We start from the raw sequence: 23815 nt of genomic DNA on the forward strand, positions 1-23815 counted from the left end.
GCGTCAGGCAAGCATTCTTTTATTTATTGTGATCGTGCTCATAACAGTGGCGAGCGCGTAATTATGAAAAGTTAAGAAAAGAATAAAGCGAAAGCGACCTTTTTCTTATTTTTTGCGTGGGCACACGGTTACGACCCACGACCTGCGTTGACTTGCCCATAGGGAAACTGATATGGCTTTACAACATGGCGGCCTTAGAGAGGCGTTTTCCGAGTTGACTCATGCGTTGACTGCAGCAGAGTGTAGTTGCTATTTACCGCGTGGATTTCATTCGTGCCATCGTGGTAGCATGAATGTGGAGTTTATCTGGCGGGTAACAGTGCGAGCTAGGCATTGGTAGGCTCTCGCCGACGCAATGGAACGTTCATCGCGGACGTGTTTCATAGCGTTTCTTGCAAGTTTTCTGTGTGTCGAAGGCGCCGTAGCGACCGAAGCTCACTTCCATACGCCTCTGCTCAGAGAGCTGGTGTCTGTGCCGCCCGTGGGCATTGACGACGTACCCGACGACCGTCCATGGGAGAACTGCACGAACCTACTGGAAACTATTGCCGAAGTGACATCGCTGTTCGAGCTATGCGCTCTTATGAATGCTCAGCCATTCACTATGTGCATGAACTGTGCTTCGCTGTACGGGAACGCTATTGGCATCTTCTACCAGCTTACCACTAACGTAAGAATTTGCTACTTCCAACGAATACCTCTCACAGATCGTAGCGTAGCCGTACCTTGTTTAGGTTAAGTAAGCAAAGCCTTGAAAGTAATGCAATTATCTCTTCGCGCTTTTCGTGCATACGATATCTCAACTACGTAATTTTCTTTATTGTTCTTGCCATGCAGTAACAACAATCTGCAACAGAGTGCTTCAATACTGTGGCAGGAAAGGAAGCTAAAGTGCATAACTACAGTAATGTGTGCATTCGCTTATTTCAGACTACAGATCCGGATTCACGGCTATGCCGGCACCAGTTTTTCTCTTCCGCAAAAGTGTCCATTGTTGACAAAACCTTTACTCACATACAGGACCTCTGGCAAAGTGCCTCATGCGATGGTGAGGTTGGCAACTGCTCTATATATTCTTAATGTGCACTTCTACGTTAAAAGTGTATAACCTTTTTGCCTGTTGTCACCAGGTTGTTATCAGAAACCTGTGGTAGGCCAGAGCAACCATACCATACGCAATGAAACGCTCATGTTCAACAACAAACTGGCTGCAATGAATAAATGCATTAACCAATCTGAAGCGGTAGGTGCACCTGTTCCATATTCACCTGCTGGCATTGAAACTTTTTTCGTTGTTTTCTTGCAAAACATACAGCAATCCAAGAACTCGACAGACTTATGTGTGACCTGTGAACAGCCATACAAGGATCTCAACAGCTTTTACAACAGTCTTGTCCAAAAGAGCAAGGATGGCAACATTTGTTTTGACATGGTTGATGCTGTAAGTAGCATTTAAATTGCATGAGCTGTGCTCGCATGCTGATAAGCTCACTTTTGCGTCCACGTAATTGATTTTCTTTGAATAAATATGGTTATGCTGGAGTTAAAGCGATCACAAACTCAACTTGGCGACTTTCTACAATTTTTCCTGCATGAGAACAGTCCAATTGTGTAGAAATGCCTTAAAATCTATGATGTCATCAGAATTGCAATATATATTTGATAATAAAAAATTAATGCCTGGCCTTCATCTTTTCTGTGTACGAATATTCTACCTGTTTCCATCAAATAAATGTAAATAAGATATGAAAAAGTACTGTTCCTGCCATAATATATATTCAAACAAGACGGAAGTTCACAGGAAGATTAAAGCATGAAATTTTTAACAGTGATCGAACAAGGAATGTTGTTTGCCTTTCTCCTGGCAGCAAATGTTTCTCTTTATCAATATTTCTGTACACCTAGCTCATCTCCCCCACCTTCAGTGGTGTGGTGAGGAGAAAGAGAGTAAGCAGGTGCTGATGGAATAAGCTAGCACCAACTGTAACTTCAAGAAAAGTGATGTGGCATGGTAAGGGGCAAGTTGTTAATGTAAAGTGACATGGAAAGAGCTAACTTCCCATGTGGTGAATGAAAGAGCATGACAGAGGATTTCATGCTTTTTAGAATATAAGCACTGAGATCACTTAAGTGTAAAGTAAAAGGTGCACCCAAGGCCTAAACTAACAAAGTAAAGAAAAGCATACATACCCGCCAGTGTCACATTTTTAAACTTTATTAGCCTCTGTTGGATCCTGCAATATATACCCTTTGTCGGAAAAGTTACAGTACTGTTTTTTTATTTCTTTTTTTATGATATTTAAACTTAAGAAATTTGTGTTGTTACTTTGTAGGTGCTCAGAGCAGGCAATTTTGGAAGGGTTTCCATGTAAGTTCACTGGATGGCAAAGCTGTGTTTAGCAACCCACTGTACGGCTTGTTGGCACATTTAGTTGTACATTACATGAGTGACCTGATGGAGACAAATTTCAAGCAGAGAACAACATTAAGTTCTTTGTTAGGCTAAGGAAAAACCCTAGTGAGACATGGAACGCAATCCAGCAAGTGTATGGTGACGAAGCATTATAAAGAAGCTGTGTCTTTTAAAGGGTGTTGCATGGCGCACTTTTGGTCATGATAGAGCCCGACCAGGATCGAATTTCCCTGTCACAATTGGCATCTTTGCACAAGCTGCAGGAGGGAGCCAATCGCGGTCAAGAATTTCATTCCAGATCAGGCTCGTTTGCAATTGAAAGTGGCCAAATTACACCAGAATTAATGGCACCAAAATTTTTGGGAGGGCAGAGATTTTGTACAAGATGATCAAAGAATCGGCCTCCAATGCACATCACATAATGCTGCAAATGTTGGATGCGTACAACTGTTACTGCATGTAAATCACCATATTACTGTGTGCATAACACCACAAGATCTGAAATTGAACAGAGATATCTGTCAGCAGATATAATGCAACTATTTAGGGAAACACACTGAATGCAAAAATCTTCCCTCACACACTGACAGACAATCGGAAATAAACGAGGCACACAATTTTTGCTGTTGAACATTCAAAAGAAAAAAAAAGAAAGAAAACCCAGAAGTGATCCCACATGCATGTTAAGTATCGTTCTAGTAGATGTAAGTTGGTAGTGCCCGTATGACTCTAAAACGAAGCACTAAATGGCAAGGTCACAGTTCACTTTTCTCTAAAAAAAGTGAAGCGACAACCATTGAAATCAGACACTGTTTATTGCATTTTTTGATGCTGGAGGCTTGGTGCACCATGGATATCTGCCTGAAGGAGAAACAATGAACCAACACTTCTTCACTGACCTGTTAAAAATTTCGCGCGACGCAATTCAGCGGTGGTGTCCCAATTTGTTGTCATCTGTACAGTGGTTCTTGTCGCACAACACCACCAGGCCCCACACTGCTGCATTAGCAGAGGAATATCTGGCCAAACATCATGTTCCTGTTCTATCATGTACCCTATACTCACCGTGTGACTTTTTAAAATGTGAGAGCATTACTTGGCTCATTGTATGACACTGCCATCATCAGAAAGCCGTGGCAGAAAAACGGCACACAAATTACATCATACTCATCTAACTAAAAAAGTGGCCATGGTGAGGATTCGATCCTCTGCCCCACTGCCACTGCAACTGCTCTGTAGCCGAGCATGCATGACTGTTGCATTGCACTACCGTTGCATTGCGCCACCGTTGCAACAGGTGACAGTGATGCACATCTTTGAGGCTGTGCATGTGGTTGGGCTCTGCCTGGCGGGTGATTCACTAGATGGCGCATGATAGGAATGGCGCCACTGTCGGCACTATAGAGCCTTCATCTTCCAAAGTTGAGTCACTTGCGTTGTTACATCATCAGGTGAGACAGCAAAGCATAGCCGGAGGTGCCAGTTCACTGCCGGCAAAGTACGAGACCATCGCAATGCAGAAAAACATGTAAAGAGAGCTGCTGCAGTGAAACAACATTCACCACCCAAGTCTCTGACAACGTGAAAGGCAGAGCAAGCACAGTTTTCAGCACAGTTTTCTCAAGTGTGAGCACAGTGAGCTGCAGTGAGGCAACGTGCACCCCCAAACTTTCCCTGTCGACTCAAAAGGCAGAGCAAGCATGGCGAGCTGCAGTAAGGCAACACTAAACTCAGTGACATAACTCAGCAACAAGTAATGCTCTCGTATTTACACATCGCAAGAATTGCTTATTTTGTTTCCCCATGTGAAATCGCTACCGAAGTAAAAACATAATGACAATATAGCAGCAGTCTAAGCTGATGTGACGAATGTGCCGAAGAGCATCCCGGATGGAGCTACCTCTGCTTCTATAACCTCCAGAAACAGTGGCATTTGTCACTGTTTCTGGAGCCAAGGGGACTACTTTGACAAAATCTGGAGTCATTGGTTTGCTAGTTAAATTATTTTTTACAAGCTCAGTTCCGGAGCTTTCCTGGTAAAGGTTCTACTAAGAATGCAACTTAAAAGCCCTTGAGTGATTACATGTGCAGTCAAGTTTTTTAAACTGGTTGGAGTGTGTTCTTACTTTGAAAGCATTCTAAAGGGACACTAAAGCGAAGAAATTATTTGCATTGTCTTAGTAAATCAACCCAACTTCAATACCAATGCTTCTGCTCTCAAAGTAAGAAGAGGCTTGGCAAGAAAATAAAGAGAAAAAAAAACACGAAAGACTGCTGGCAATGGTGTCATCAAGTTGCCACATCAGCTTGCTATTATGTCATGGATATTGAGAGCATCTGCTCAGACGTAGTTTATGCGGTATCAGTAAAAATGAGCTACATTGTACTTCAAGAGAGCCAAAGACTGCACTTGGCAAGTTTCGGGTACTCGTACTGAGCTACAACAGCTCATGCACGAAAAAATACGTTGAAATATATTACGTGGCATTGACATACTGGCACTTGGCTTCGGACACAAAATTTGGTAAAGTTGAAGTTTAGCCAGCATTTTCTTTTCAGTAATCGATCGCTTACCGCAAAGATAATAAAAATAGAGTTTCAGAATAATAGTTCATCTTTGTCAATCGATTTAATGTTTCCTTTTAAGCTTTAGGGCCCATTCAAACCGGCAACTTGCAGGGGTCACGCAAACGGTCACAAATGGTCACTTTGGTCAAGAAGTTACTGTTTTAGGTCCATCGCTTGCTGCTTGATTTTTTAGTTGCAGACCTTCAACCTCAGTCGTATCAGCGGCACGAGAGCAGGACATCTGTACATGCTGACGCATATGTTAAATGGCGACGGTGGTGCAGGCAAACATGTATGGCACCTATTGCAAGGCATTTTGATGTGCTGACAAGCAGGTTCTGCTTGCCGATATGAAGATCTATGGCTGCGAGTCGCTCCTTAGTCACAAGCCACTTTCAGTTGTGTGACCTCTGTCAATCACTGGTGTTAATGCACCCTTAATGCATTGCACTTCTTTTACACGCTTTTCTTTCGAGGAGCCCGTATGGGTCTCCTTTGTAGCAATTGCTACGAACGGGTGGATGTCTGGTTTTCCCTTTATTCAGAAATACCTATTGTGAAATCTCTTTTTACTGATGCCATGATTATATGCCTTCCTATTTGCAACAAACCACGGATGGACTGTTCAGTTCTCTGGGGCATTTTATAATGCAATGTCTTACAGTATTTCCTTTGTTTGTTTTCACTGGAAACACATCTTTATCAGAACAAATGTGCAGAAGACTAATCTTCCCAGTGTCTTTTGTTCACCTCAGAAGAAAGCAAGCAAAGTATTGCACTTTGCAGATGAATGCAACTCGGTTCCTGTGGAGCTCCCACCTCTGCTCAGTGCACCACTACCAGAACACACCAGCGTTTGTCGTGGCCGGAGTCGTGGCGCTTCTCGTGACCCTCTTTTACGGTGGAGCTGCCACCATCATCACTCCGCTGAACACCGAACTAGTCCAACGTTAGTCACTCTTATTGTCCGTTTCACTGAATTTACTGTATCGTCTGTGCATATTTTGCTGCTTAACACTTGCAGAAAGTGGCTTCGCTGCTGCACCATATTCTTTCAGCGTGGCTAGTGTTCACTGCTTACTTTTGTTTAAATGCGAAATGAATGCACCTGTTTCTTTTGTGAACAAAATTTTGTTTTCTGTGCCAGAAGATTTGTCAGCACATGATGACTGGCCTTTTTGAAGCTTGCACTGCACTGAAAATGTAAGAGCTGTGGTTTTTGTGATTGGGTCGCTATTTTCTCGTTATATATTACTTATGAATCAAATTGCACCACATTTGGTTTAACACATGTGCCAAACGTTAGGAACGTGCAATGTGCATGGTGATGATTTGGAGAGAGCAGTACTGCAGTAATTCTTTACGATACTCTGCCTGTGGAAACTGCTGGAATAAAAGCTTTCCAACACAGCTTGGCAGCTGTCTGATGTGAATGGAGCATGTCTACGGGACACTTCCATAATACATAGTAATTCATTAAAAAAGAAAGAAAGAAAATGTGTACAATATGGCTTGAGCATTGGTTGCAATCCAGATGTTTTAACTTCTGCACTATGGTAGTTCTGCTTTGATTTCCTGTGCTACAATTCCTGGTGCAGCTCTTTCTTTATGGTAGTCTTGTAGTTGTAGCATATCATTCTCTGATCATACCTGCATAAATGTAATTAGGGGACAAGAAGTATGTCATAGTGATGACAATATTTGTTGTTGAAAAGCAACAGTCCAAATTATTTTTGCAAGTTCTTTGGAACTGTGCTGAAGAATATTACTGGAACTGCCAATATAAGGTCAGTGATAGTAACAGCATGGGCAGACCATGTCAAGGGCACTCTATTCAAAGTGTGCAAAATTGTATGTGCCACTGAGGCATTCAGTGGTGCTTCCACTGTGTGCAATACAGAGAGAAACTAAACCCAGGTAGATCCAGGGCAGCTTCCACTGGGGGCCCTCATAAAGATATACTGAAAAAAAGAGGAAGGGTGGGGGGGCTTGTTGCATGCTTAGTAGTGTTAGTGCTAAAGTGCCAGCACTTCCAGGGGGGGGGGGGGGGAGGCAGCTCCCTGCCCTGAAAATGCTGGCACTCTAGCGCTAACAGTACTAAGCATGCAGCGAGGCCTCCCCTCCCCCCTCCTTCGGCCCCCCGAGGGTCCCCCCTCTGGATATGCCAGTGAATCTTTGTCGCTGTTTTTTTGCTTATTTGCTAAACAAACAGAAGCACATCTGACAAGAACTTCTGTTTGGATATTATCCTAATTACCATTACACTGAGCAGTAGTGATCCGAAAAAAATGTGCAGTAGAAATGTGACATCAGTAGATTAATGTACATGTGGTGTTTTTATGCAGAAGTGAAAATGTTAAATGTCCATGGTTTCACTGTGCAACATTTCTGTATAATACATGTTTGCATAAACTTTTCAAGAAAGGCTACACTAGTCTAATTGTTGTAAAATTAAACATATATTCCAAGTAATCAAGAGTTTGGTCTCTAGAGTATTGTAATCTTAAGGAGGCGCTTTGTGGTGTGTGTGCATGTCTTCTTCACCAAAAGTATTGGATGAAATAGTTGCTCATTCATGTAATCGGTGATCTCAATTTGTGTTGAAAGGGTTGCATTCTTTCTCGTTGCAGCGAAACGTCTGTTGAGCCGAAGATCACGTTATGGCTCTGCATCGCCTGGCAGCTGCTCCGCACGAGCATTGTCTTCGTAACGCACACCTTGCAGTCTTCCTAACCGCTAGGGACAGCATTGCTGCCTCCGTTATCGTTGTGTATATATTATGCTCGGTTATTGAGCACATATTTATTAAGCACATGGTTGATTTACCTCACCTTGCTTTTACGTGTGCATCTGCTCCAAGCAGGGTGAGAAGTTTTAGACAGCATGTATATATACATATATACACACAAATGTGCAACTAATTATGTAATAATGAAAATTTTCTACTGCTGTATTCATTTTGCACCATTGCCTGTTTTATGGTTGTTTCTATAAGCATGTTGAATAAAGAATGTTTGATGTTTCTATATAACAACATTTGTATGTGCAAGTCCTATATTTTTTAATATTACAGCTTCTTAGTCTTTCTTACCAACTGCACACATTGCCACAAACAAACCACACTTGTCAACTCGCAAAGATCTGGACTAGTTGGCCATGCATCTTCAACAGCAGAGAATCGAGATGGAAAAGATGAGCTCGTAGTGTTAACCAACAATTTTTATTTTTGATATGAGAAAACATAGTTACATGGGAAAAAAAAGAATCTTGAAGAAGATAATGGCAGAAGCCAGCCTAAAAGGATGATAGAGCTGCCTAACTTATTTTCGGTTATGCAGCATTTAATTTTGTGTTCTTTTCAGTATCCCATCTGTATTGTCGTGTACAATTGTGTGAGCTGATGGAAAGCATCCCCTTTAGAACTGCCTTATCCACAAAGAGAATCATTAAGCTATATTAGTTACAGTTCTGGAATAGCAAAACAGCCACCGTTACCATGACAGGAGGCGTGGTAAGCCAGAAAATATTGGAAAAATGAAATACAATGGTTATGCCACCATGAAGTTCCTGCAACAAATTGTTTTTACATCATGGGCTTCGACAGCATCTGTCTATGCAGACCTACGAGTATAGCAGTAAAGAAAACACTGCATTTTCAAGAAAGAGACAACCGATCGAGTTTTGAGAACCTTTGTTGTGCCAAAACAGCCCAAATATGAGAAAAACTATAAATTTATCACATCACACTGACAGCCTGAAATTCAAGAAATGTCTTTACTAGCTAACAATCTTGTAAAAGTACACTTTACCAGCCTAAACTTCAACATAGCTCTTCAGTGTCCTTCTATTTTTTTATTTTAGCATGTAAGATAGCCACACGACTTCAGAATTCAGTTCTTGAAATGCATGGCTTTCTAGAAGTCTCAAATATTGCAGCAACTAAAGAAACAAACAGGGAAAACAGATCAACACAACGCAAGGAGTAGATGTGTAACCAAAGCTTCCCAGAACCAAATATATTTCGGGGTAAGTGAGTATGGAAACAATGACTGGTTGTGAGCTATCTTTACCAACATTGCAAGCATAGCAGACTGTCTTATTGATTGCAATACGTTTCCGAGCCTGCCCCTGGCTAAGCTTTGTCACATTACTGCTAGTCTGAACTACTGCACTTGGTACAGGTAAGGCAACACGCAGGGGGGTGGGCGAAGAGAACAAACAGCCTTCACAATGCCAGCTTGATACTATTTCACTTTTCTGCGACAACGTCCCACTTTTCTGCGACAACGTCCTTGGTGTTACAGTTAGCATTAGACACGTCTTCTGCAGGGTAGTTGATCGCTAATTTCGGCTGCTTGATACACGTAGAGCTCGACTTTAAACGAAACAGCAAAACAACACATAGTGGAGGAACGGGAGGGACACAACAAGAATGTCTTAATTTTGCCTATGCCATATATGGGTTTGCTTATGCCATGGGCAGAGTTTCATATACCCGCCGTGGTTGCTCAGTGGCTATAGTGTTGGGCTGCTGAGCACGAGGTCGGGGGATCGAATCCCGGCCACGGCGGCCGCATTTCGATGGGGGCGAAATGCGAAAACACCCGTGTGCTTAGATTTAGGTGCACGTTAAAGAACCCCAGGTGGTCGAAATTTCCGGAGTCCTCCACTACGGCGTGCCTCATAATCAGAAAGTGGTTTTGGCACGTAAAACCCCAAATATTATTATTATTATTAGAGTTTCATACACCCCTCCCCTCAACTCTTCCAACCGTTCCAAATGGGTGGAAGCATGTCAAAGCGTACTCCGACAGGCCTAGACCGCCCAGCCATGCGGAGGGTACGAACGCAGCAGCTCCGATGAGCCACGTGCCGGATTCACTTAGCCAACTTGGCGCAGCTGCGCGCGGGCAGCGGGTAACCGAACAAATAAAAGGCACCGGCAGGCGTACGCCCATATCGAGCTTAAAACGCACCGCGAAAAAATTTGTCGAGAGCGACGCGGCCTCCTCTCTTTTACCGATCGTCATCCCTTATCGTGCCTCGAGGGGGGTAAACAAGCCGCCGTCGGAAGGAGAGGCACTCGCCAAGAAAGTGTTCTCACATTTGACTGTTTGCCAAGCGGTCATCAACGTCTAGCGAGTACTCTCCGACAGATCACTTCGAAGAACGTAGGCGGGACGGTGCTGCAGTTTCGCACGAGACACGCTTCGGCGGCCAGGAAATGAACAAGGGCAAAGTCGGCATTATCGGCAGGCAAGTTTCGGTCCCAGAACGCTCGCGCGCGGGGCGGTTTCGTCAGGCCATCCGACGAGCACGTCGCGCGTGTTGCTACGAGCATCGAACACATCACTGCAGCTCCAAGAACTGTTGCTTGCTGGAAATGCCAATGCTATCGTCCTGAACGATAGCCCCAATTCAGAACTTCATTATTTCACTGAGGCCGATGGCAGCACAACAGATGCGAATCGTACCTGGCACTTAAACGGCGAGAAAAATAGTTTAGCAACAGCACATCAACAACCAACTGTAGCACGACCGAGATTAGCACAGTATCGAGTTGCTAACGACGCGTGTATGCGAGATGCTAGATACCATACTTCTATATGTGTGTGTGTATTTATGTGTCCGTATATGTGGCTCCCAAAGAGAAAAAGAACAAGCCGCCTAGATCCCGCGTTGCCTATAATAATAGTGAAACTAAAGTTACCTGTTGTTTACAGCGGCCTAATCGGCCGAAGCTGGGCAATGCTATTCGCCGGCGCTGGTTACACCGTGGACCTCTTCGATATAGACGACAAGAAAGTGGACGAGGCACTCTGCGACATCGAGGCACAGCTCGTTAACCTCGAAAAGAAGGGCCTGCTACGCGGAACCCTTACCTCGAAGCAGCAGCACCAGCTAATCAGGAAGTGCTCTACCCTGGGCGAGTGCGTTAAAGGCGCCATTCATGTTCAGGCAAGCTTATGTGTGTTGCGCTCCTTAGCTGCATGCATTTAGCCGCGTGGAATAGTAACTTTCCGTGTGCCATGGCACAGCATGACAGGGTGCTCGGGTTTGTTATGCAGGAGAATTTCAGCGGTGGGAGGGGCAAAGTAACTGGAAAGAGTAGCGTGGTGATGATGATGATAACATGAAGCTTCGGCAGAGGACTTAACATGGAGCTCAGCCTTGCATTCAGATCAATACGCTCTCGTGCAAGAAATTCACAGTGACCTGCAGCGTATAGTGACTTTGTCAGAAGTTCCATATGACTATTTTAGATGATGGTGCCTCTATTGACCCTTTACGCGGCGATCCCGTGGCCGCTGCCATGTTTGATCACGTGGTGATGCGTCCATTGCTTGCCTCAACCGCCTCCTTTGCCTCTGCGTTCACGACGGGTGTGTATGATAGGGGTGCGGCTTGGCACACTTGTTTCAGGAGGTGTCGCAGACAGTAACTGGGTGGACGACACAAAGCTTTGGCCACAGCTTCAGAGAACATGCAAAAGCGCTTTGGAAGCTGATTAAGCCATGTCCAAATGGTGTGAGCAGCGTATATGGTGCTTGTTTTAAAAGCGAGGCTAAATATGTATCCCATAAACTGTCCACTCATGAATTGAATCAGTATTAGTCTGTTTTGCTCTTCGTTGTTTATTTGGCAAATATTTTGAAGCAGCGGCCTGTCACATTTCTGACTCGGTAAATTTCCTTGGTGCAGTTACTGTCTATTGCTCGTGTGTGTGCTAAGTTCCGATAGATTTATTCTTGCTGTGTGCAAGGCTTGAGACGTAGCCATTTTGTACATTGTAATACCTTGTAGCAAAGATGTATTATCGCTAGTAACTCGCTTACTCTTGTGGACCGTCGCGAAACATTCAGCTTCGACTATTCGTGCGCTATTGGTGTAGTCCATCATTTGTTATGCATATGTGGTGCGCATATATTCAAGTGTGCGCCCATTCACTTATTGACACATTGGCGATAGAGTGGGCATAAGATTCCATGCCAGTTGCAGTAGATGTGTGTAGATACTGTACGCGAAACGTACTATGACAGGAAGCGGCGCTACTCCCTTTGTCATTGTTTAACGAGCGGTACTCACTCTTGCCGACGTTCCGGGGCTGAAGCACTTTCTTTGCAGGTTAGCGATACAACACTGACAGATGAGCAAATTTCTGTATCCTCGAAGGAAATGGCACATGTTGAAGTGCCAGTAACACGTACAGACAGTTGCAGCAACGGTCCGCGAACTTGGCTACACAGATTCATTCTGTTCCTTAATATTACAGTCACTATTTTTGCAGCCAACTACAGCACACGTCTTAAATCCACGATTCAATCCGGAATGATTGGAGCACAGTGCGTTAGTGAAAACTCAGTTGCATTTCCGACAGCTGGTAGCACAGAAGCAACGTGGAAGCAGTAATGGTTTTGTATTTTTGTGCAGTTGCTGAGCTGACATGCGGTGTCCCGCCGAAAGCACCATCTCGTTTCTCTAGAAGTGCTCCACCTTCAAAAAGGGTCAATAGCTGCACCACGGTCACTGTGATGATACACTACACAAGCCTAAGGTGCATTAATGACAGTCATGCGTGTGCCGGCAATACTTTTTACAGGGATGTATTCCTGACAGCTTAACAATGCATGCAATCTGCAGTTCGAGTTGCAGTTTCACATTTTTGAAACACTTGCACTGCAGTCAAGTGCACTGTGGCACAGGTGTTCTTAAGCACCTATACCACTCTGCCTAACTTAAAGCTGTCAATGCAAAGAATTCACACACACGCAACTTCCGTTACTTAAGAATATCAAAAACTCCTTTTCTCATTACAGGAATGTGTCTTCGAAAATGTAGAACTCAAACAAAAGGTTTTTCTGGAAATGGACAAGCTAGTGGACGACCACACTGTGCTTTGCAGCTCAACGAGTTGCTTTCCTCCATCAGCATTCACCAAAGAGATGAAGCACAGGAGCCAAGCCATTGTTGGCCATCCGGTATGCCTAGCATTATCTGATTTTTATCTGCCCTGTACCACTATTGAAAAACATGTAAATAAAAAGATGCATTAAGGTCTCTCGACTTATACGTAAATCTTCACTTTGGCAGTACCAGTTCACCGATGAGTGCTGTGTTTAGCCACTTAGTTTACAGATGAGACAGGTTAGGTGGGGATGTCAATGTTGAAGCTTAACCACTGCAACTTCTCAAAATTAGAATGGGCATGCCATTCTTGTATGTGATAACAGTAAATGGGCGCATTGGTGGAAACAAGCCACTTACATGAAGGTGATAACTAAGCATGCACATTGTTTGTTTCTTTCCTCATGACCCCGTTTTCCTCTCTACTGTTTAGTATGGCTATGCTCTGCCAAGGTAGCACTACTAATTACTGCTGTCCGAAAATGAATATGACAAATTGACTTGGGATGTAAGGCTTCCTTGAATAGTGTTAACTTCTGTAGAAATCCTATGCCATTTCAGGTGAATCCCCCTTACTATGTCCCACTGGTGGAAATAGTGCCGGCTCCCTGGACCAGCCCCGACGTTGCCATCAGGACTCGTGCCCTGATGAAGGAGATCGGCCAGAAGCCAGTGCTACTGAAGAAAGAAGTGGAAGGCTTCGTGCTCAACCGCATTCAATATGCTATTCTAAATGAATGCTGGAGACTCATTCAGGCAAGCCATGTCCTTATATAATTTTCTGACAACACTGCTTCAATGATCTCTGGTGTCATATTATGCAACAGTCCTAATGCACTAAGTGGCCATTCCTTCAAATAATAGCAGCAATCAAGCTAATGATGAAAAGTAAAAATAGATAAGAGAAACAATTGTTCACAAACTCCAGAGGCTGATTTCAAAGACAATCAGGTGTTCAGTGCAAATGGCAGAAGTGAATAAATCAACATATGCACATATAGGCAGTCAAGAATGAAATGCTGTCGCTACGCTGTGCAATTCCATGTTGGAAATACAGTATTTGCAAGTCGGTGATGAGATACAATGGTCACATAATGCAGCCACAGCAGTTGTCGAAGCATGCAAATCTCTATACTTTGCAGTCCATGACTGCGGATGTTAAAAAGTTGTGGCTCAGTTGCTTTCAACCAGCACGGAGGCACAGTGCAGCCACTGAATTGCTGCTAGACATCTACACAGTGTCACATGACCAATACCAAAATGACATATCCCCTTTCGGTGGTTACGAGACCCGTGCAAGTTGACTCGAGTGTGCATCTGGTTCCAGGCATGTCGAAGTCTAGTTCTAAAAGGCAGGCATTCTGCTTTGTGTAGCACCAAAAGTCTTTACAAGAACATAGTATTCTGTGCATATAGAATTAGTTACATCAGGCGTACTCAACAAGTTGGCACTACAGTCCAGTGTAGCTGTGATGGCTGTGTCCAGTATGTTTTAGAAGTTGCAAATGCTTCACTAACCCCAGAGCATGCCCACAAGCTCATATAATTCACTTATGCCATGCAGTCATTGTGATTCTTGATTTTTCTCAGCGACTGGGTATGATGTAAGAATCTTGTGGGCAGGCACATTTGCATTTATTTGTACATAATGTTGTACATTGTACATAATTTACAACATCCGTAGAAATAGCATGGAAGCATGCTGGATGTTGCAAATTCCCCCCCTCCCCATTTGTTCTGCACTAATATATGGCACAGGTGTGCCTAGTGCAAGTAAGCAGAGGCCCTTTCCACCAATGTGCTTGGTTCTAATGCAGGATGGTGTGGTTGACACGGCTGATATGGACACCGTGATGTCAGAAGGACTTGGCATGCGCTATGCATTCCTTGGACCCCTGGAGACTGCACACCTTAATGCTGCGGGTGGGTGGTTTCTGACATGCCATATAGCAGACCTGCCAACATTAAAATTTGAAAAATGCAACAGTGGAAGCCAAAAAATGTAACAATTTGGCAAAGAACAGTAAAAGTTATTTGACTTTTAATATTTGACCGTTTATTAAAGATTTGCAAATTTTGTTCTGTAAGGGTGCTGTAAACAGCCAATCTGCTGTATATAGTCGCAGCTACAATAATCTGTGTACAATCGGAAATGTTTATGAAGTTCATTATTGAAATATTCATGTAATAGCTGTTGCAGACTGTTGCTACATTATAGATTGGTTCTATCAGTTGATGTCGCTGCTGCGCAGGTAGGTTGGTGTAATCAATCGGTCCAAAAAAATTGGGCCACATATAACCATTCATCAACATGTCCCATCTTGAAATTGGTTTTGCCCTAAACTATATGTAAATGGAAAATCATAATAATTGTGTCAATATGACAATTGTAAATGAGCACTCAATATCTGGCATTTCTGCTGACAGGTATGCATGCAGATACAATTAACAAAAGTATTGCTTTGGATGGACAATTTGTTTGGCATCTTGAATGTGTAACACATTTGTTCTGGCAGCCAACAGTTACGATTCCTTGACGCAGAATAATAAACAAATGTCATGCTGAGAGCACATGTGCATCTGCCCTGATGTAGCCCTCAAGGTATTTTCGTTCTACTTCATCTTTTTGAGGCAGAGTTGAGGGGAATGCCTAGACTAGCTATGTTGTGGGTTTTACCAGTAACATAGAGCGTGGGGGACTTGCCCTTTCACAGCCCTATTCTTATAGTAGAATCTTTTTACCCTCGCTTTCCTGCTTCATCGAAAGGGTTGGTAGATGGTAGATGGTAGTTGGTAGATGAAGTTAGGTGCTGTTAACCATATTTGTCCTTCAGTCCAATAATGACTATAATACTCACAGCACCCTTTCCCGCAAGTGAAATCTGTTTACTGCTTAAGAGTTGTTCATTAGAAAAGCAATCTGTGATTACTAAGATGTTGGCTGGACTTTTTTTTTGACAAAGCGAGTTTTATTTTCAACTTGCATGGCATTTTAATTGCTTGCAGAAATGGGATGAAATGCATGGCGTGAATAATAGACAAGCTTTAAACGAGATCATGAAGATGCTATTATCAGTGTAGCCAAGAAAGGCATCAATCCAGTTTGCTTGACTGGTGCAATTGGTACCATTTACAATGAATTACATTTGAAAGTTCTGTCGAAAGTTATCGTTAGCATTAGGGTCAAGTGTTGAATAGGTTTCTTGCTGACGGCTATCGGTGCTGGCTAGCAAACTGGATTCAGTGCGCCTGTTCTGACTGCACTATACAATGCAGTGCTTGCCTGTTATATACAAATATGCAACTTTTTTATCAACAAGATTCTGGGTCACTTACATACTTACATCATCTCTCTACTTAGCATGTTTATAACAGAAGTTGGGGTTTAGTGACACAGCGTCAACATAGGCCAAACAGCACCAAACACAAGTGCGCTTTTATAGCATCTCGTTTTACCAAGCAGAAGAAATGCTCTGGCAATCATACTTGTCCTCTTTAGAGAGGGTTAACTTCTGACATATCTTGATTCTAGGGATGCTGGAGTATGCCGAGAAGTATGCAAAGGGCATCGTGAAAGTGTCCAAGACCTTCGGCCCACTGCCTACCTATGATGGCCCAACACTCGCCAAAGTCAATGCAGAGCTACTGGAGAAAGTGCCCCTCAAGGACCTCCATAAGAGGCGGCAGTGGAGGGACACAAAGCTGGCTGAACTTGCTAAACTCAAGAAGCAGCCCTAAGCACGCTTATAGCCCTTCGGTTCCTTCGTGCAATAGGAAACGTGGTCTGAAAGTGCACCACGTTGAATAGTTCAAAGATATAATAAACCAAATATTTCTCAACTTTCTTGACAATATTTCTTGACATACAATGAAGACATGCAGGCTGCAAATTTAATTATTTCAACCCATTTACTACAACACCAGTTTAAATATATTGAATATAACAATGAGCAGCCAATGCACTGTGAACTTTTGTATGTGTTCTATGGTAAAAAACTGCTTACTACAATGCTTCCATGCCATTGGTTATAACAAACATGGCTAAGGGTGTGTCCAGAGGGAAAAAATGGCAAAATCCTCGGGAGAGAGAAAAAAATAACCTTTCTTTCACCTTTTCACTGAAGGCAGTGGAGGTGTGAAGAGAAATGCAATGAAAATGGGGTGCACCGCACAAAGATGAGTGTGGTGAAGTGGCTTGCATTATTTCTTATGTTGCAGAATTTCGCTTTTTTCTTCTTTGATAGAAACAAGAAACCCAGTAGCCAGACTTATGGCCAATAATACAGCACTTACTACAATTCTATTGTAGTATGCAGCTTATTTTACCATAGAACACACACAAAAGTTCACAGCACAGCAGCTGCTCATTGTTACATTCGAGTATACATACTGTTATAACTAGTAATGCCATAAGTGGGTTTGATTGCACAGTCAAACCTCAATATAACGAAATTGTCGATATAATTAAGTGTAACTTCATAACTTCTGTCCATACAACAATTTCAATATATGAACGAAATTTCACTGCCGTCAAGAACGAATACCAATACAAAAAAAGAGGATGAATGCAAAAACCTGCACTCTCACGAGACATTCATTAAATTATTGATATTCTGTTTCGAGTGTTATTTCCTATTACGTGGATACGACTCCCACCAAAGGTTGTGGGTTCGAGTGCCTTAATGAACTCTATCTTCAGCAGCATCAGCAGCAGCCTAGTTACGCCCACTGCAGGGCAAAGGCCTCTCCCATACCTCTCCAACTACCCCAGTCATGTACTAATTGTGGCCATGTTGTCCCTGCAAACGTCTTAATGTCATCCGCCCACCTAACTTTCTGCCGCCCCCTACTACGCTTCCCTTCCCTTGGAATCCAGTCCGTAACCCTTAATGACCATCGGTTATCTTCCCTCCTCATTACATGTCCGGCCCATGCCCATTTCTTTTTCTTGATTTCAACTAAGATGTCATTTACCCGCGTTTGTTCCCTCACCCAATCTGCTCTTTTCTTATCCCTTAACGTTACACCTATCATTCTTCTTTCCATAGCTCGTTGCGTCGTCCTCAATTTCAGCAGAACCCTTTTCGTAAGCCTCCAGGTTTCTGCCCCATAGGTGAGTACTGGTAAGACACAGCTGTTATACACTTTTCTCTTGAGGGATAGTGGCAACCTGCTGTTCATGATTTGAGAATGCCTGCCAAACGCACCCCAGCCCATTCTTATTCTTCTGGTTATTTCAGTCTCATGACCCGGATCCGTAGTCACTACCTGCCCTAAGTAGATGTATTCCCTTACCACTTCCAGTGCCTCGCTACCTATCGTAAACTGCTGTTCTCTTCAGAGACTGTTAAACATTACTTTAGTTTTCTGTAGATTTATTTTCAGACCCACCCTTCTGCTTTGCCTCTCCAGGTCAGTGAGCATGCATTGCAATTGGTCTCCTGAGTTACTAAGCAAGGCAATATCATCAGCGAATCGCAAGTTGCTAAGGTATTCTCCATCAACTTTTATCCCCAATTCTTCCCACTCCAGGTCTCTGAATACCTCCTGTAAACATGCTGTGAATAGCATTGGAGATATCGTATCTCCCTGTCCGACGCCTTTCTTTATTGGGATGTTGTTGCTTTTTTTGTGGAGGATTACGGTGGCTGTGGAACCGCTATAGATATCTTCCAGTATCTTTACATATGGCTCATCTACACCCTGATTCCGTAGTGCCTTCATGACTGCTGAGGTTTCGACTGAATCAAATGCTTTTTCGTAATCAATGAAGGCTATATATAAGGGTTGGTTATATTCCGCACATTTCTCTATCACCTGATTGATAGTGTAAATATGGTCTATTGTCGAGTAGCCTTTACGGAATCCTGCCTGGTCCTTTGGTTGACAGAAATCTAAGGTATTCCTGATTCTATTTGCGATTACCTTAGTAAATACTTTGTAGGCAACGGACAGTAAGCTGATCGGTCTATAATTTTTCAAGTCTTTGGCATCCCCTTTCTTATGGATTAGGATTATGTTAGCGTTCTTCCAAGATTCCGGTACGTTCGAGGTCATGAGGCATTGCGTATATAGGGCGGCCAATCTTTCTAGGACAGTGTTCCCACCATCCTTCAACAAATATGCTGTTACCTGATCCTCCCCAGCTGCCTTCCCCCTTTGCATAGCTCCCAAGGCGTTCTTTACCTCTTCCGGTGTTACTTGTGGGATTTCAAGCTCCTCTAGCCTATTCTCTCTCACCTTATCGTCGTGGCTGTTACTGGTACTGTATAAATCCCTATAAAACTCTTCAGCCACTTGAACTATCTCATCCATATTAGTAACGATATTGCCGGCTTTGTCTCTTAACGCACACATCTGATTCTTGCCTATTCCTAGTTTCTTCTTCACTGCTTTTAGGCTTCCTCCGTTCCCGAGAGCCTGTTCAATTCTATCCATATTATAGTTCCTTATGTCCGCTGTCTTACGCTTGTTGATTAACTTAGAAAGTTCTGCCAGTTCTATTCTAGCTGTAGGGTTAGAGGCTTTCATACATTGGTGTTTCTTGATCAGATCTTTCGTCTCCTGCGATAGCTTATTGGTTTCCTGTTTAACGGCGTTACCACCGACTTCTATTGCGCACTCCTTAATGATGCCCATAAGATTGTCGTTCATTGCTTCAACACTATGGTCCTCTTCCTGGGTTAAAGCCGAATACCTGTTCTGTAGCTTGATCCGGAATTCCTCTAGTTTCCCTCGTACCGCTAACTCATTGATTGGCTTCTTATGTACCAGTTTCTTCCGTTCCCTCCTCAAGTCAAGGCTAATTCGAGTTCTTACCATCCTATGGTCACTGCAGCGCACCTTGCCGAGCACGTCTACATCTTGTATGATGCCAGGGTTCGCGCAGAGTATGAAGTCGATTTCATTTCTAGTCTCACCATTCGGGCTCCTCCACGTCCACTTTCGGCCAACCCGCTTGCGGGAAAGAGGTATTCATTATCCGCATATTATTCTGTTTACTAGTAACTCTCCTCTGCTATTCCTAGAGCCTATGCCATATTCCCCCACTGACTTGTCTCCGGCCTGCTTCTTGCCTACCCTGGCATTGAAATCGCCCATCAGGATACTGTATTTTGTTTTTACTTTACCCATCGCCGATTCCACGTCTTCATAGAAGCAAGCTTTCAACTTCCTGGTCATCATGACTAGATGTAGGGGCGTAGACCTGTACAACCTTCATTTTGTACCTCTTATTAAGTTTCACAACAAGACATGCCACCCCCTCGTTAATGCTATAGAATTCCTGTATGTTACCAGCTATGTTCTTATTAATCAGGAATCCGACTCCTAGTTCTAGTCTCCCTGCTAAGCCCCGGTAGCACAGGACGTGCCCGATTTTTAGCACTGTATGCTTCTTTTGGCCTCCTAACTTCACTGAGCCCTATTATATCCCATTTACTGCCCTCCAATTCCTCCAATAGCGCTGCTAGACTCGCCTCATTAGATAACGTTCTAGCGTTAAACGTTGCCAGGTTCATATTCCAATGGCGGCCTGTCCGGAGCCAGGGATTCTTAGCACCCTCTGCAGCGTCGCAGGTCTGACCGCCGCCGTGGTCAGTTGCTTCGCAGCTGCTGGGGACTGAGGGCAGGGTTTGATTGTTGTCTTCATATAGGAGGTTGTGGCCAAGTACTGCACCAGGGTGGCCAATCCTGCTCTGGTGAGAGTGCGTTACCGGTTCTGGTCACCGGGATCAGGCCGCACTCCAGGCCTGTTTGTGCAATTTTCTCAACACCCGGTTTTTTTTTGTATTTTCCGGTGGAGAATTGTGCGGCACCGGGATTTGAATCACGGTCCTCTTGCACGGGAGGCGGATACTCTACCGTCCCCACAGGAGTTAAATTAAAAATTAAATTATGGGGTTTTACGTGACAAAACCACTTTCTGATTATGAGGCACGCCGTAGTGGAGGACTCCGGAAATTTCGACCACCTGGGGTTCTTTAACGTGCACAGTTAAGATAGAGTTCACGAGTAACGTGAACTCTATCTTAACTGTGCCTTAATTAACAACCAAGGTCATAAGCTTGCCTCCCATGAAAGGTTGAGGATTTGACCAATTTTGGTGCCATAATGCAGGATGGTCAAGTTTTCTACCTGTGAGCCATCTAAGGCTTTTGCCTTAATAAATCTACTTCTGCAGATGGTTGAATTACAAGCGGTTGCTTGCCAATGCTCCTCAAGTTGTGCGCCCCCAAGTGCGACCACTGAAGCAGAGCGCTGCATACAAGTGTGAAGAGATCCTATAGCACCCCAAGCTCTTTATGCTTTAGATGCGAGGGTGAGCCGAAGAGGATGGTGGCTTGATAAGCACCATTTTACTGCGTGGGAAAGGGGAAGTAAGGGGAGTGGGAGTGGAGCAGGTTGGTGCGCGTCTCCTATTCTAGCGTGGCAGTGGTAGTGCATGGCTGTCAGTGTGGCTGCATGCATACGCAGCTCACCCACCCTGTTTTTAAAGCTAATCTGCCACGTGTGCAGAGTTGGCATGCTGAGATGGCGTGGTCTAGTAAAGGAGGTTGCGTGATATCGAGTTTCGGAGAGGCGTTTACGCAAGAGGCAGAGGAAGCATTCGCTCCCTGCTACCGGTGCTTTTCACGATAGTGCCGTCCCACTGCAGGCATTATCGCCCACAGGGGCTAGGTAAAGTGCAAGTGTGGTCGTCTTCGCTTCTCACCGCTGTTGTGAAGATACCATCGACACGGCATGAAACAGTTATGTTTCGTCACCGATTGATATTCAACAAAATGATTCTTTTGTCATTCAAGTTTGCTTTTTCGAACTGCCCGATAACTAGAATTTTTGGCCCCTTCCCTGTAAGAAAAATCCATCACCGACTACGTGCATAAAAGGTCAAAAGGCAGATTTTATAGACCTTGTTATATCGAGCTTTAGCTTTACTTTCTGTCTAATTAAAATGCTTGTCCCCCTGCTTTTTTTCGTGCAACTCGGTTATAACAATAAGATTTTTCTTGGCACTTGGTATGGTTATGAGTGGGTTTGAGTCTAGCACAAAGTCACTAGCGCAGCCTTATACCATGGAAGCTACATTAAAGCTGGCACGACAGTAGAGACACTCAGAACTTAGGTGCCTAGGTGCCAATTACTACACCTTAAGATGGTTTGTGTATGCATGTCTTCTGAGTATATATGGCAAGGAAAAAGGTTTCTGGCACATGACGACATGGTGAGGGCAGACAAAGAATGGGTGTCCAACCTTATGACATGAAACACAAGCTTGTAGGATTGCATTGAAATAATGTGTTCGAACTAATGATACTGCCAACATGCAATGGGTTCCACCAATTAGATTCCTACACAATAATGCGCATTGGTGAGCTAGTTGGCGACTTCCACACGATTCCTGTAACACAGCAGAGCTTCTAGTACAGTTCGTCTGCTCAATGGCCCAAACCAAGTTGTGTGAAGGGGGCAGAAAAGACAACAGCGTGATCAGTTGTTCTATAGACAAGTTTTTTTCTTTTTCTTTTTAATACATGCCAATCCCTGTTTAGCGCTTGCCTCCAACCCTGGGTGCCTTCACCTGCACAGGCTTGGTAGCTTTCTGCTTCTGGGCGGCCTTCTGGAGCTGCAGCAAAACAATGGGGCACTCGTCAACCAACTTGGCAACTTTGCGTGCAGACCCACCAAATGCATCTATGGTGCCATTATTCTTGCACTATAACAAGCACAAACTGCCATTCATTATAAATACAGTAGCCTATTGTTGTTTTGACCTCAACGGCACTGACAGAATTATCTTAAGACTGACAACACTGGGGGGGGGGGGGGGGGGGGGGGGGGGGGTCAGGTGCACACTTGCTGACCAAGTTTGAATTAGCCAGCGTGGGCCATTGTAAGTTCAATATAATGAAAGGCTTGGCTCAGAGAAATGTATAAGCACTGGCTGGGGCCCTTAGTTGGGATCAAATTAACCAAAAATTGAATGAACAAAACTCTACAAGATTAGTGCGATATTAACTTCTAGAACACTTAATTACATCAGTTTTCCTGTGATCAGATGGTCTCGAAGCTGAAGGAATAGATGGTGATGCCACATCAGAAGTTTAACATCGGCTTCCCATGATGTCATGGATTTTTGTATGCAAAAAAGAGTGCACATGCACAACACTGCATTGATTATTTTCACACCAAGAAAATGTGAACATTCTCAAGTAGTACTCTGCTCATCATCGTTTATTACGTGCTCCTCTGCAACGTCTCTAAAGAAAGCATGGACACTCTGAACAGACAGGTGTCATAGTTAAGGGGGGACGCGGGGATCAGATCGCGAAAATCGCAAAAAAGATCGATTTTTGGCAACGGCGCGTTTCGGTATCTGCAATGCCTAATCTACATTGTATCAATATGGTTTGGCTGAAAACGCACTAAAAGTGCCCGAAAAAAATTAATTTATCAGTGCATAGTGTATCGTGTATCAGTGTATCGTTCGAACGCTCGAAGTTTCGCCATTCCGTTTCTGCATTCTTCGGTCGTCGCCATCTTGTAACAAACGCACAAACACAAAAGAAGCGCGGGTCTGCTAAAGGCGGTCACACGGGCCCTGCGATGAAAGCGGGCCTCCGATTGGTTGCCGTACTGAAAGGCGTCTCGCCATTAGTTGCTGCTGCAGCAGCGGGCAAGCTGGCAACCACAGCGGACGGCAGTTGTCTGCTTTGAAAACCACGCCGGCATCGTTCTTCGCTTGACACTCGCAGAATTCGGATTTATGAAAGCTCCCAGGTCAGTGATGGATCGTCGCTCGTTCGAAAAGAACTTTTAAATGAAGCATGCCTTCGGAAAACGGAAGCGCAAGCCTCCTACGGCGAGAAAAAGACGGCGGCCAGCGGGAGAAGCGGAGAACCCGACTGAACACGCGGATAACGTGCCGCG

At 44.0% G+C, this 23815-nt stretch overlaps 3 protein-coding genes across 4 annotated transcripts in view; 2 read left to right on the top strand and 1 right to left on the bottom strand.

Moving 5' to 3' along the window:
* The first annotated feature begins 161 nt into the window (after positions 1-161).
* On the top strand, positions 162-8015 carry LOC126521725 (osteopetrosis-associated transmembrane protein 1). Its single transcript, XM_050170466.3, has 6 exons — positions 162-670; positions 931-1048; positions 1131-1243; positions 1316-1441; positions 5768-5930; positions 7612-8015. The coding sequence occupies exons 1-6, from the start codon at positions 356-358 to the stop codon at positions 7689-7691; spliced, it is 915 nt and encodes a 304-aa protein (XP_050026423.1). The 5' UTR covers positions 162-355; the 3' UTR covers positions 7692-8015.
* Positions 8016-9911: 1896 nt separating this feature from the next.
* Had1 (beta Hydroxy acid dehydrogenase 1) lies at positions 9912-16726 on the top strand. Its single transcript, XM_050170465.3, has 6 exons — positions 9912-10237; positions 10705-10939; positions 12799-12960; positions 13448-13642; positions 14704-14809; positions 16419-16726. Exons 1-6 carry the CDS (start codon positions 10206-10208, stop codon positions 16622-16624), a joined length of 936 nt encoding a protein of 311 aa, XP_050026422.1. The 5' UTR covers positions 9912-10205; the 3' UTR covers positions 16625-16726.
* A 5649-nt stretch (positions 16727-22375) lies between these two features.
* The window catches only part of RpL24 (ribosomal protein L24), a 493457-nt gene continuing 492017 nt past the window's right edge, over positions 22376-23815 (bottom strand). For both annotated transcript variants that reach the window (XM_072288651.1, XM_050170480.2), the window contains exon 5: positions 22376-22511. In XM_072288651.1, the coding sequence (XP_072144752.1) occupies positions 22434-22511 (78 nt within the window). In that variant the 3' untranslated portion in view covers positions 22376-22433. The remainder of the gene's footprint in view (positions 22512-23815) is intronic.

This window comes from Dermacentor andersoni, chromosome 6, assembly GCF_023375885.2.
Source record: "Dermacentor andersoni chromosome 6, qqDerAnde1_hic_scaffold, whole genome shotgun sequence".
Taxonomy (NCBI): Eukaryota; Metazoa; Arthropoda; class Arachnida; order Ixodida; family Ixodidae; genus Dermacentor; species Dermacentor andersoni.

Bases quoted from the DNA above. Each gene is read 5' to 3' on its own strand.
- LOC126521725 (XM_050170466.3), top strand. From the start codon at position 356: ATGGAACGTTCATCGCGGACGTGTTTCATAGCGTTTCTTGCAAGTTTT. The intron at 1,049-1,130 runs GTGAGGTTGGCA...TGTTGTCACCAG, and splicing joins GCAAAGTGCCTCATGCGATG to GTTGTTATCAGAAACCTGTG. The intron at 1,244-1,315 runs GTAGGTGCACCT...CAAAACATACAG, and splicing joins GCATTAACCAATCTGAAGCG to CAATCCAAGAACTCGACAGA.
- Had1 (XM_050170465.3), top strand. From the start codon at position 10,206: ATGAACAAGGGCAAAGTCGGCATTATCGGCAG. The intron at 12,961-13,447 runs GTATGCCTAGCA...ATGCCATTTCAG, and splicing joins AAGCCATTGTTGGCCATCCG to GTGAATCCCCCTTACTATGT. The intron at 13,643-14,703 runs GCAAGCCATGTC...GTTCTAATGCAG, and splicing joins AATGCTGGAGACTCATTCAG to GATGGTGTGGTTGACACGGC.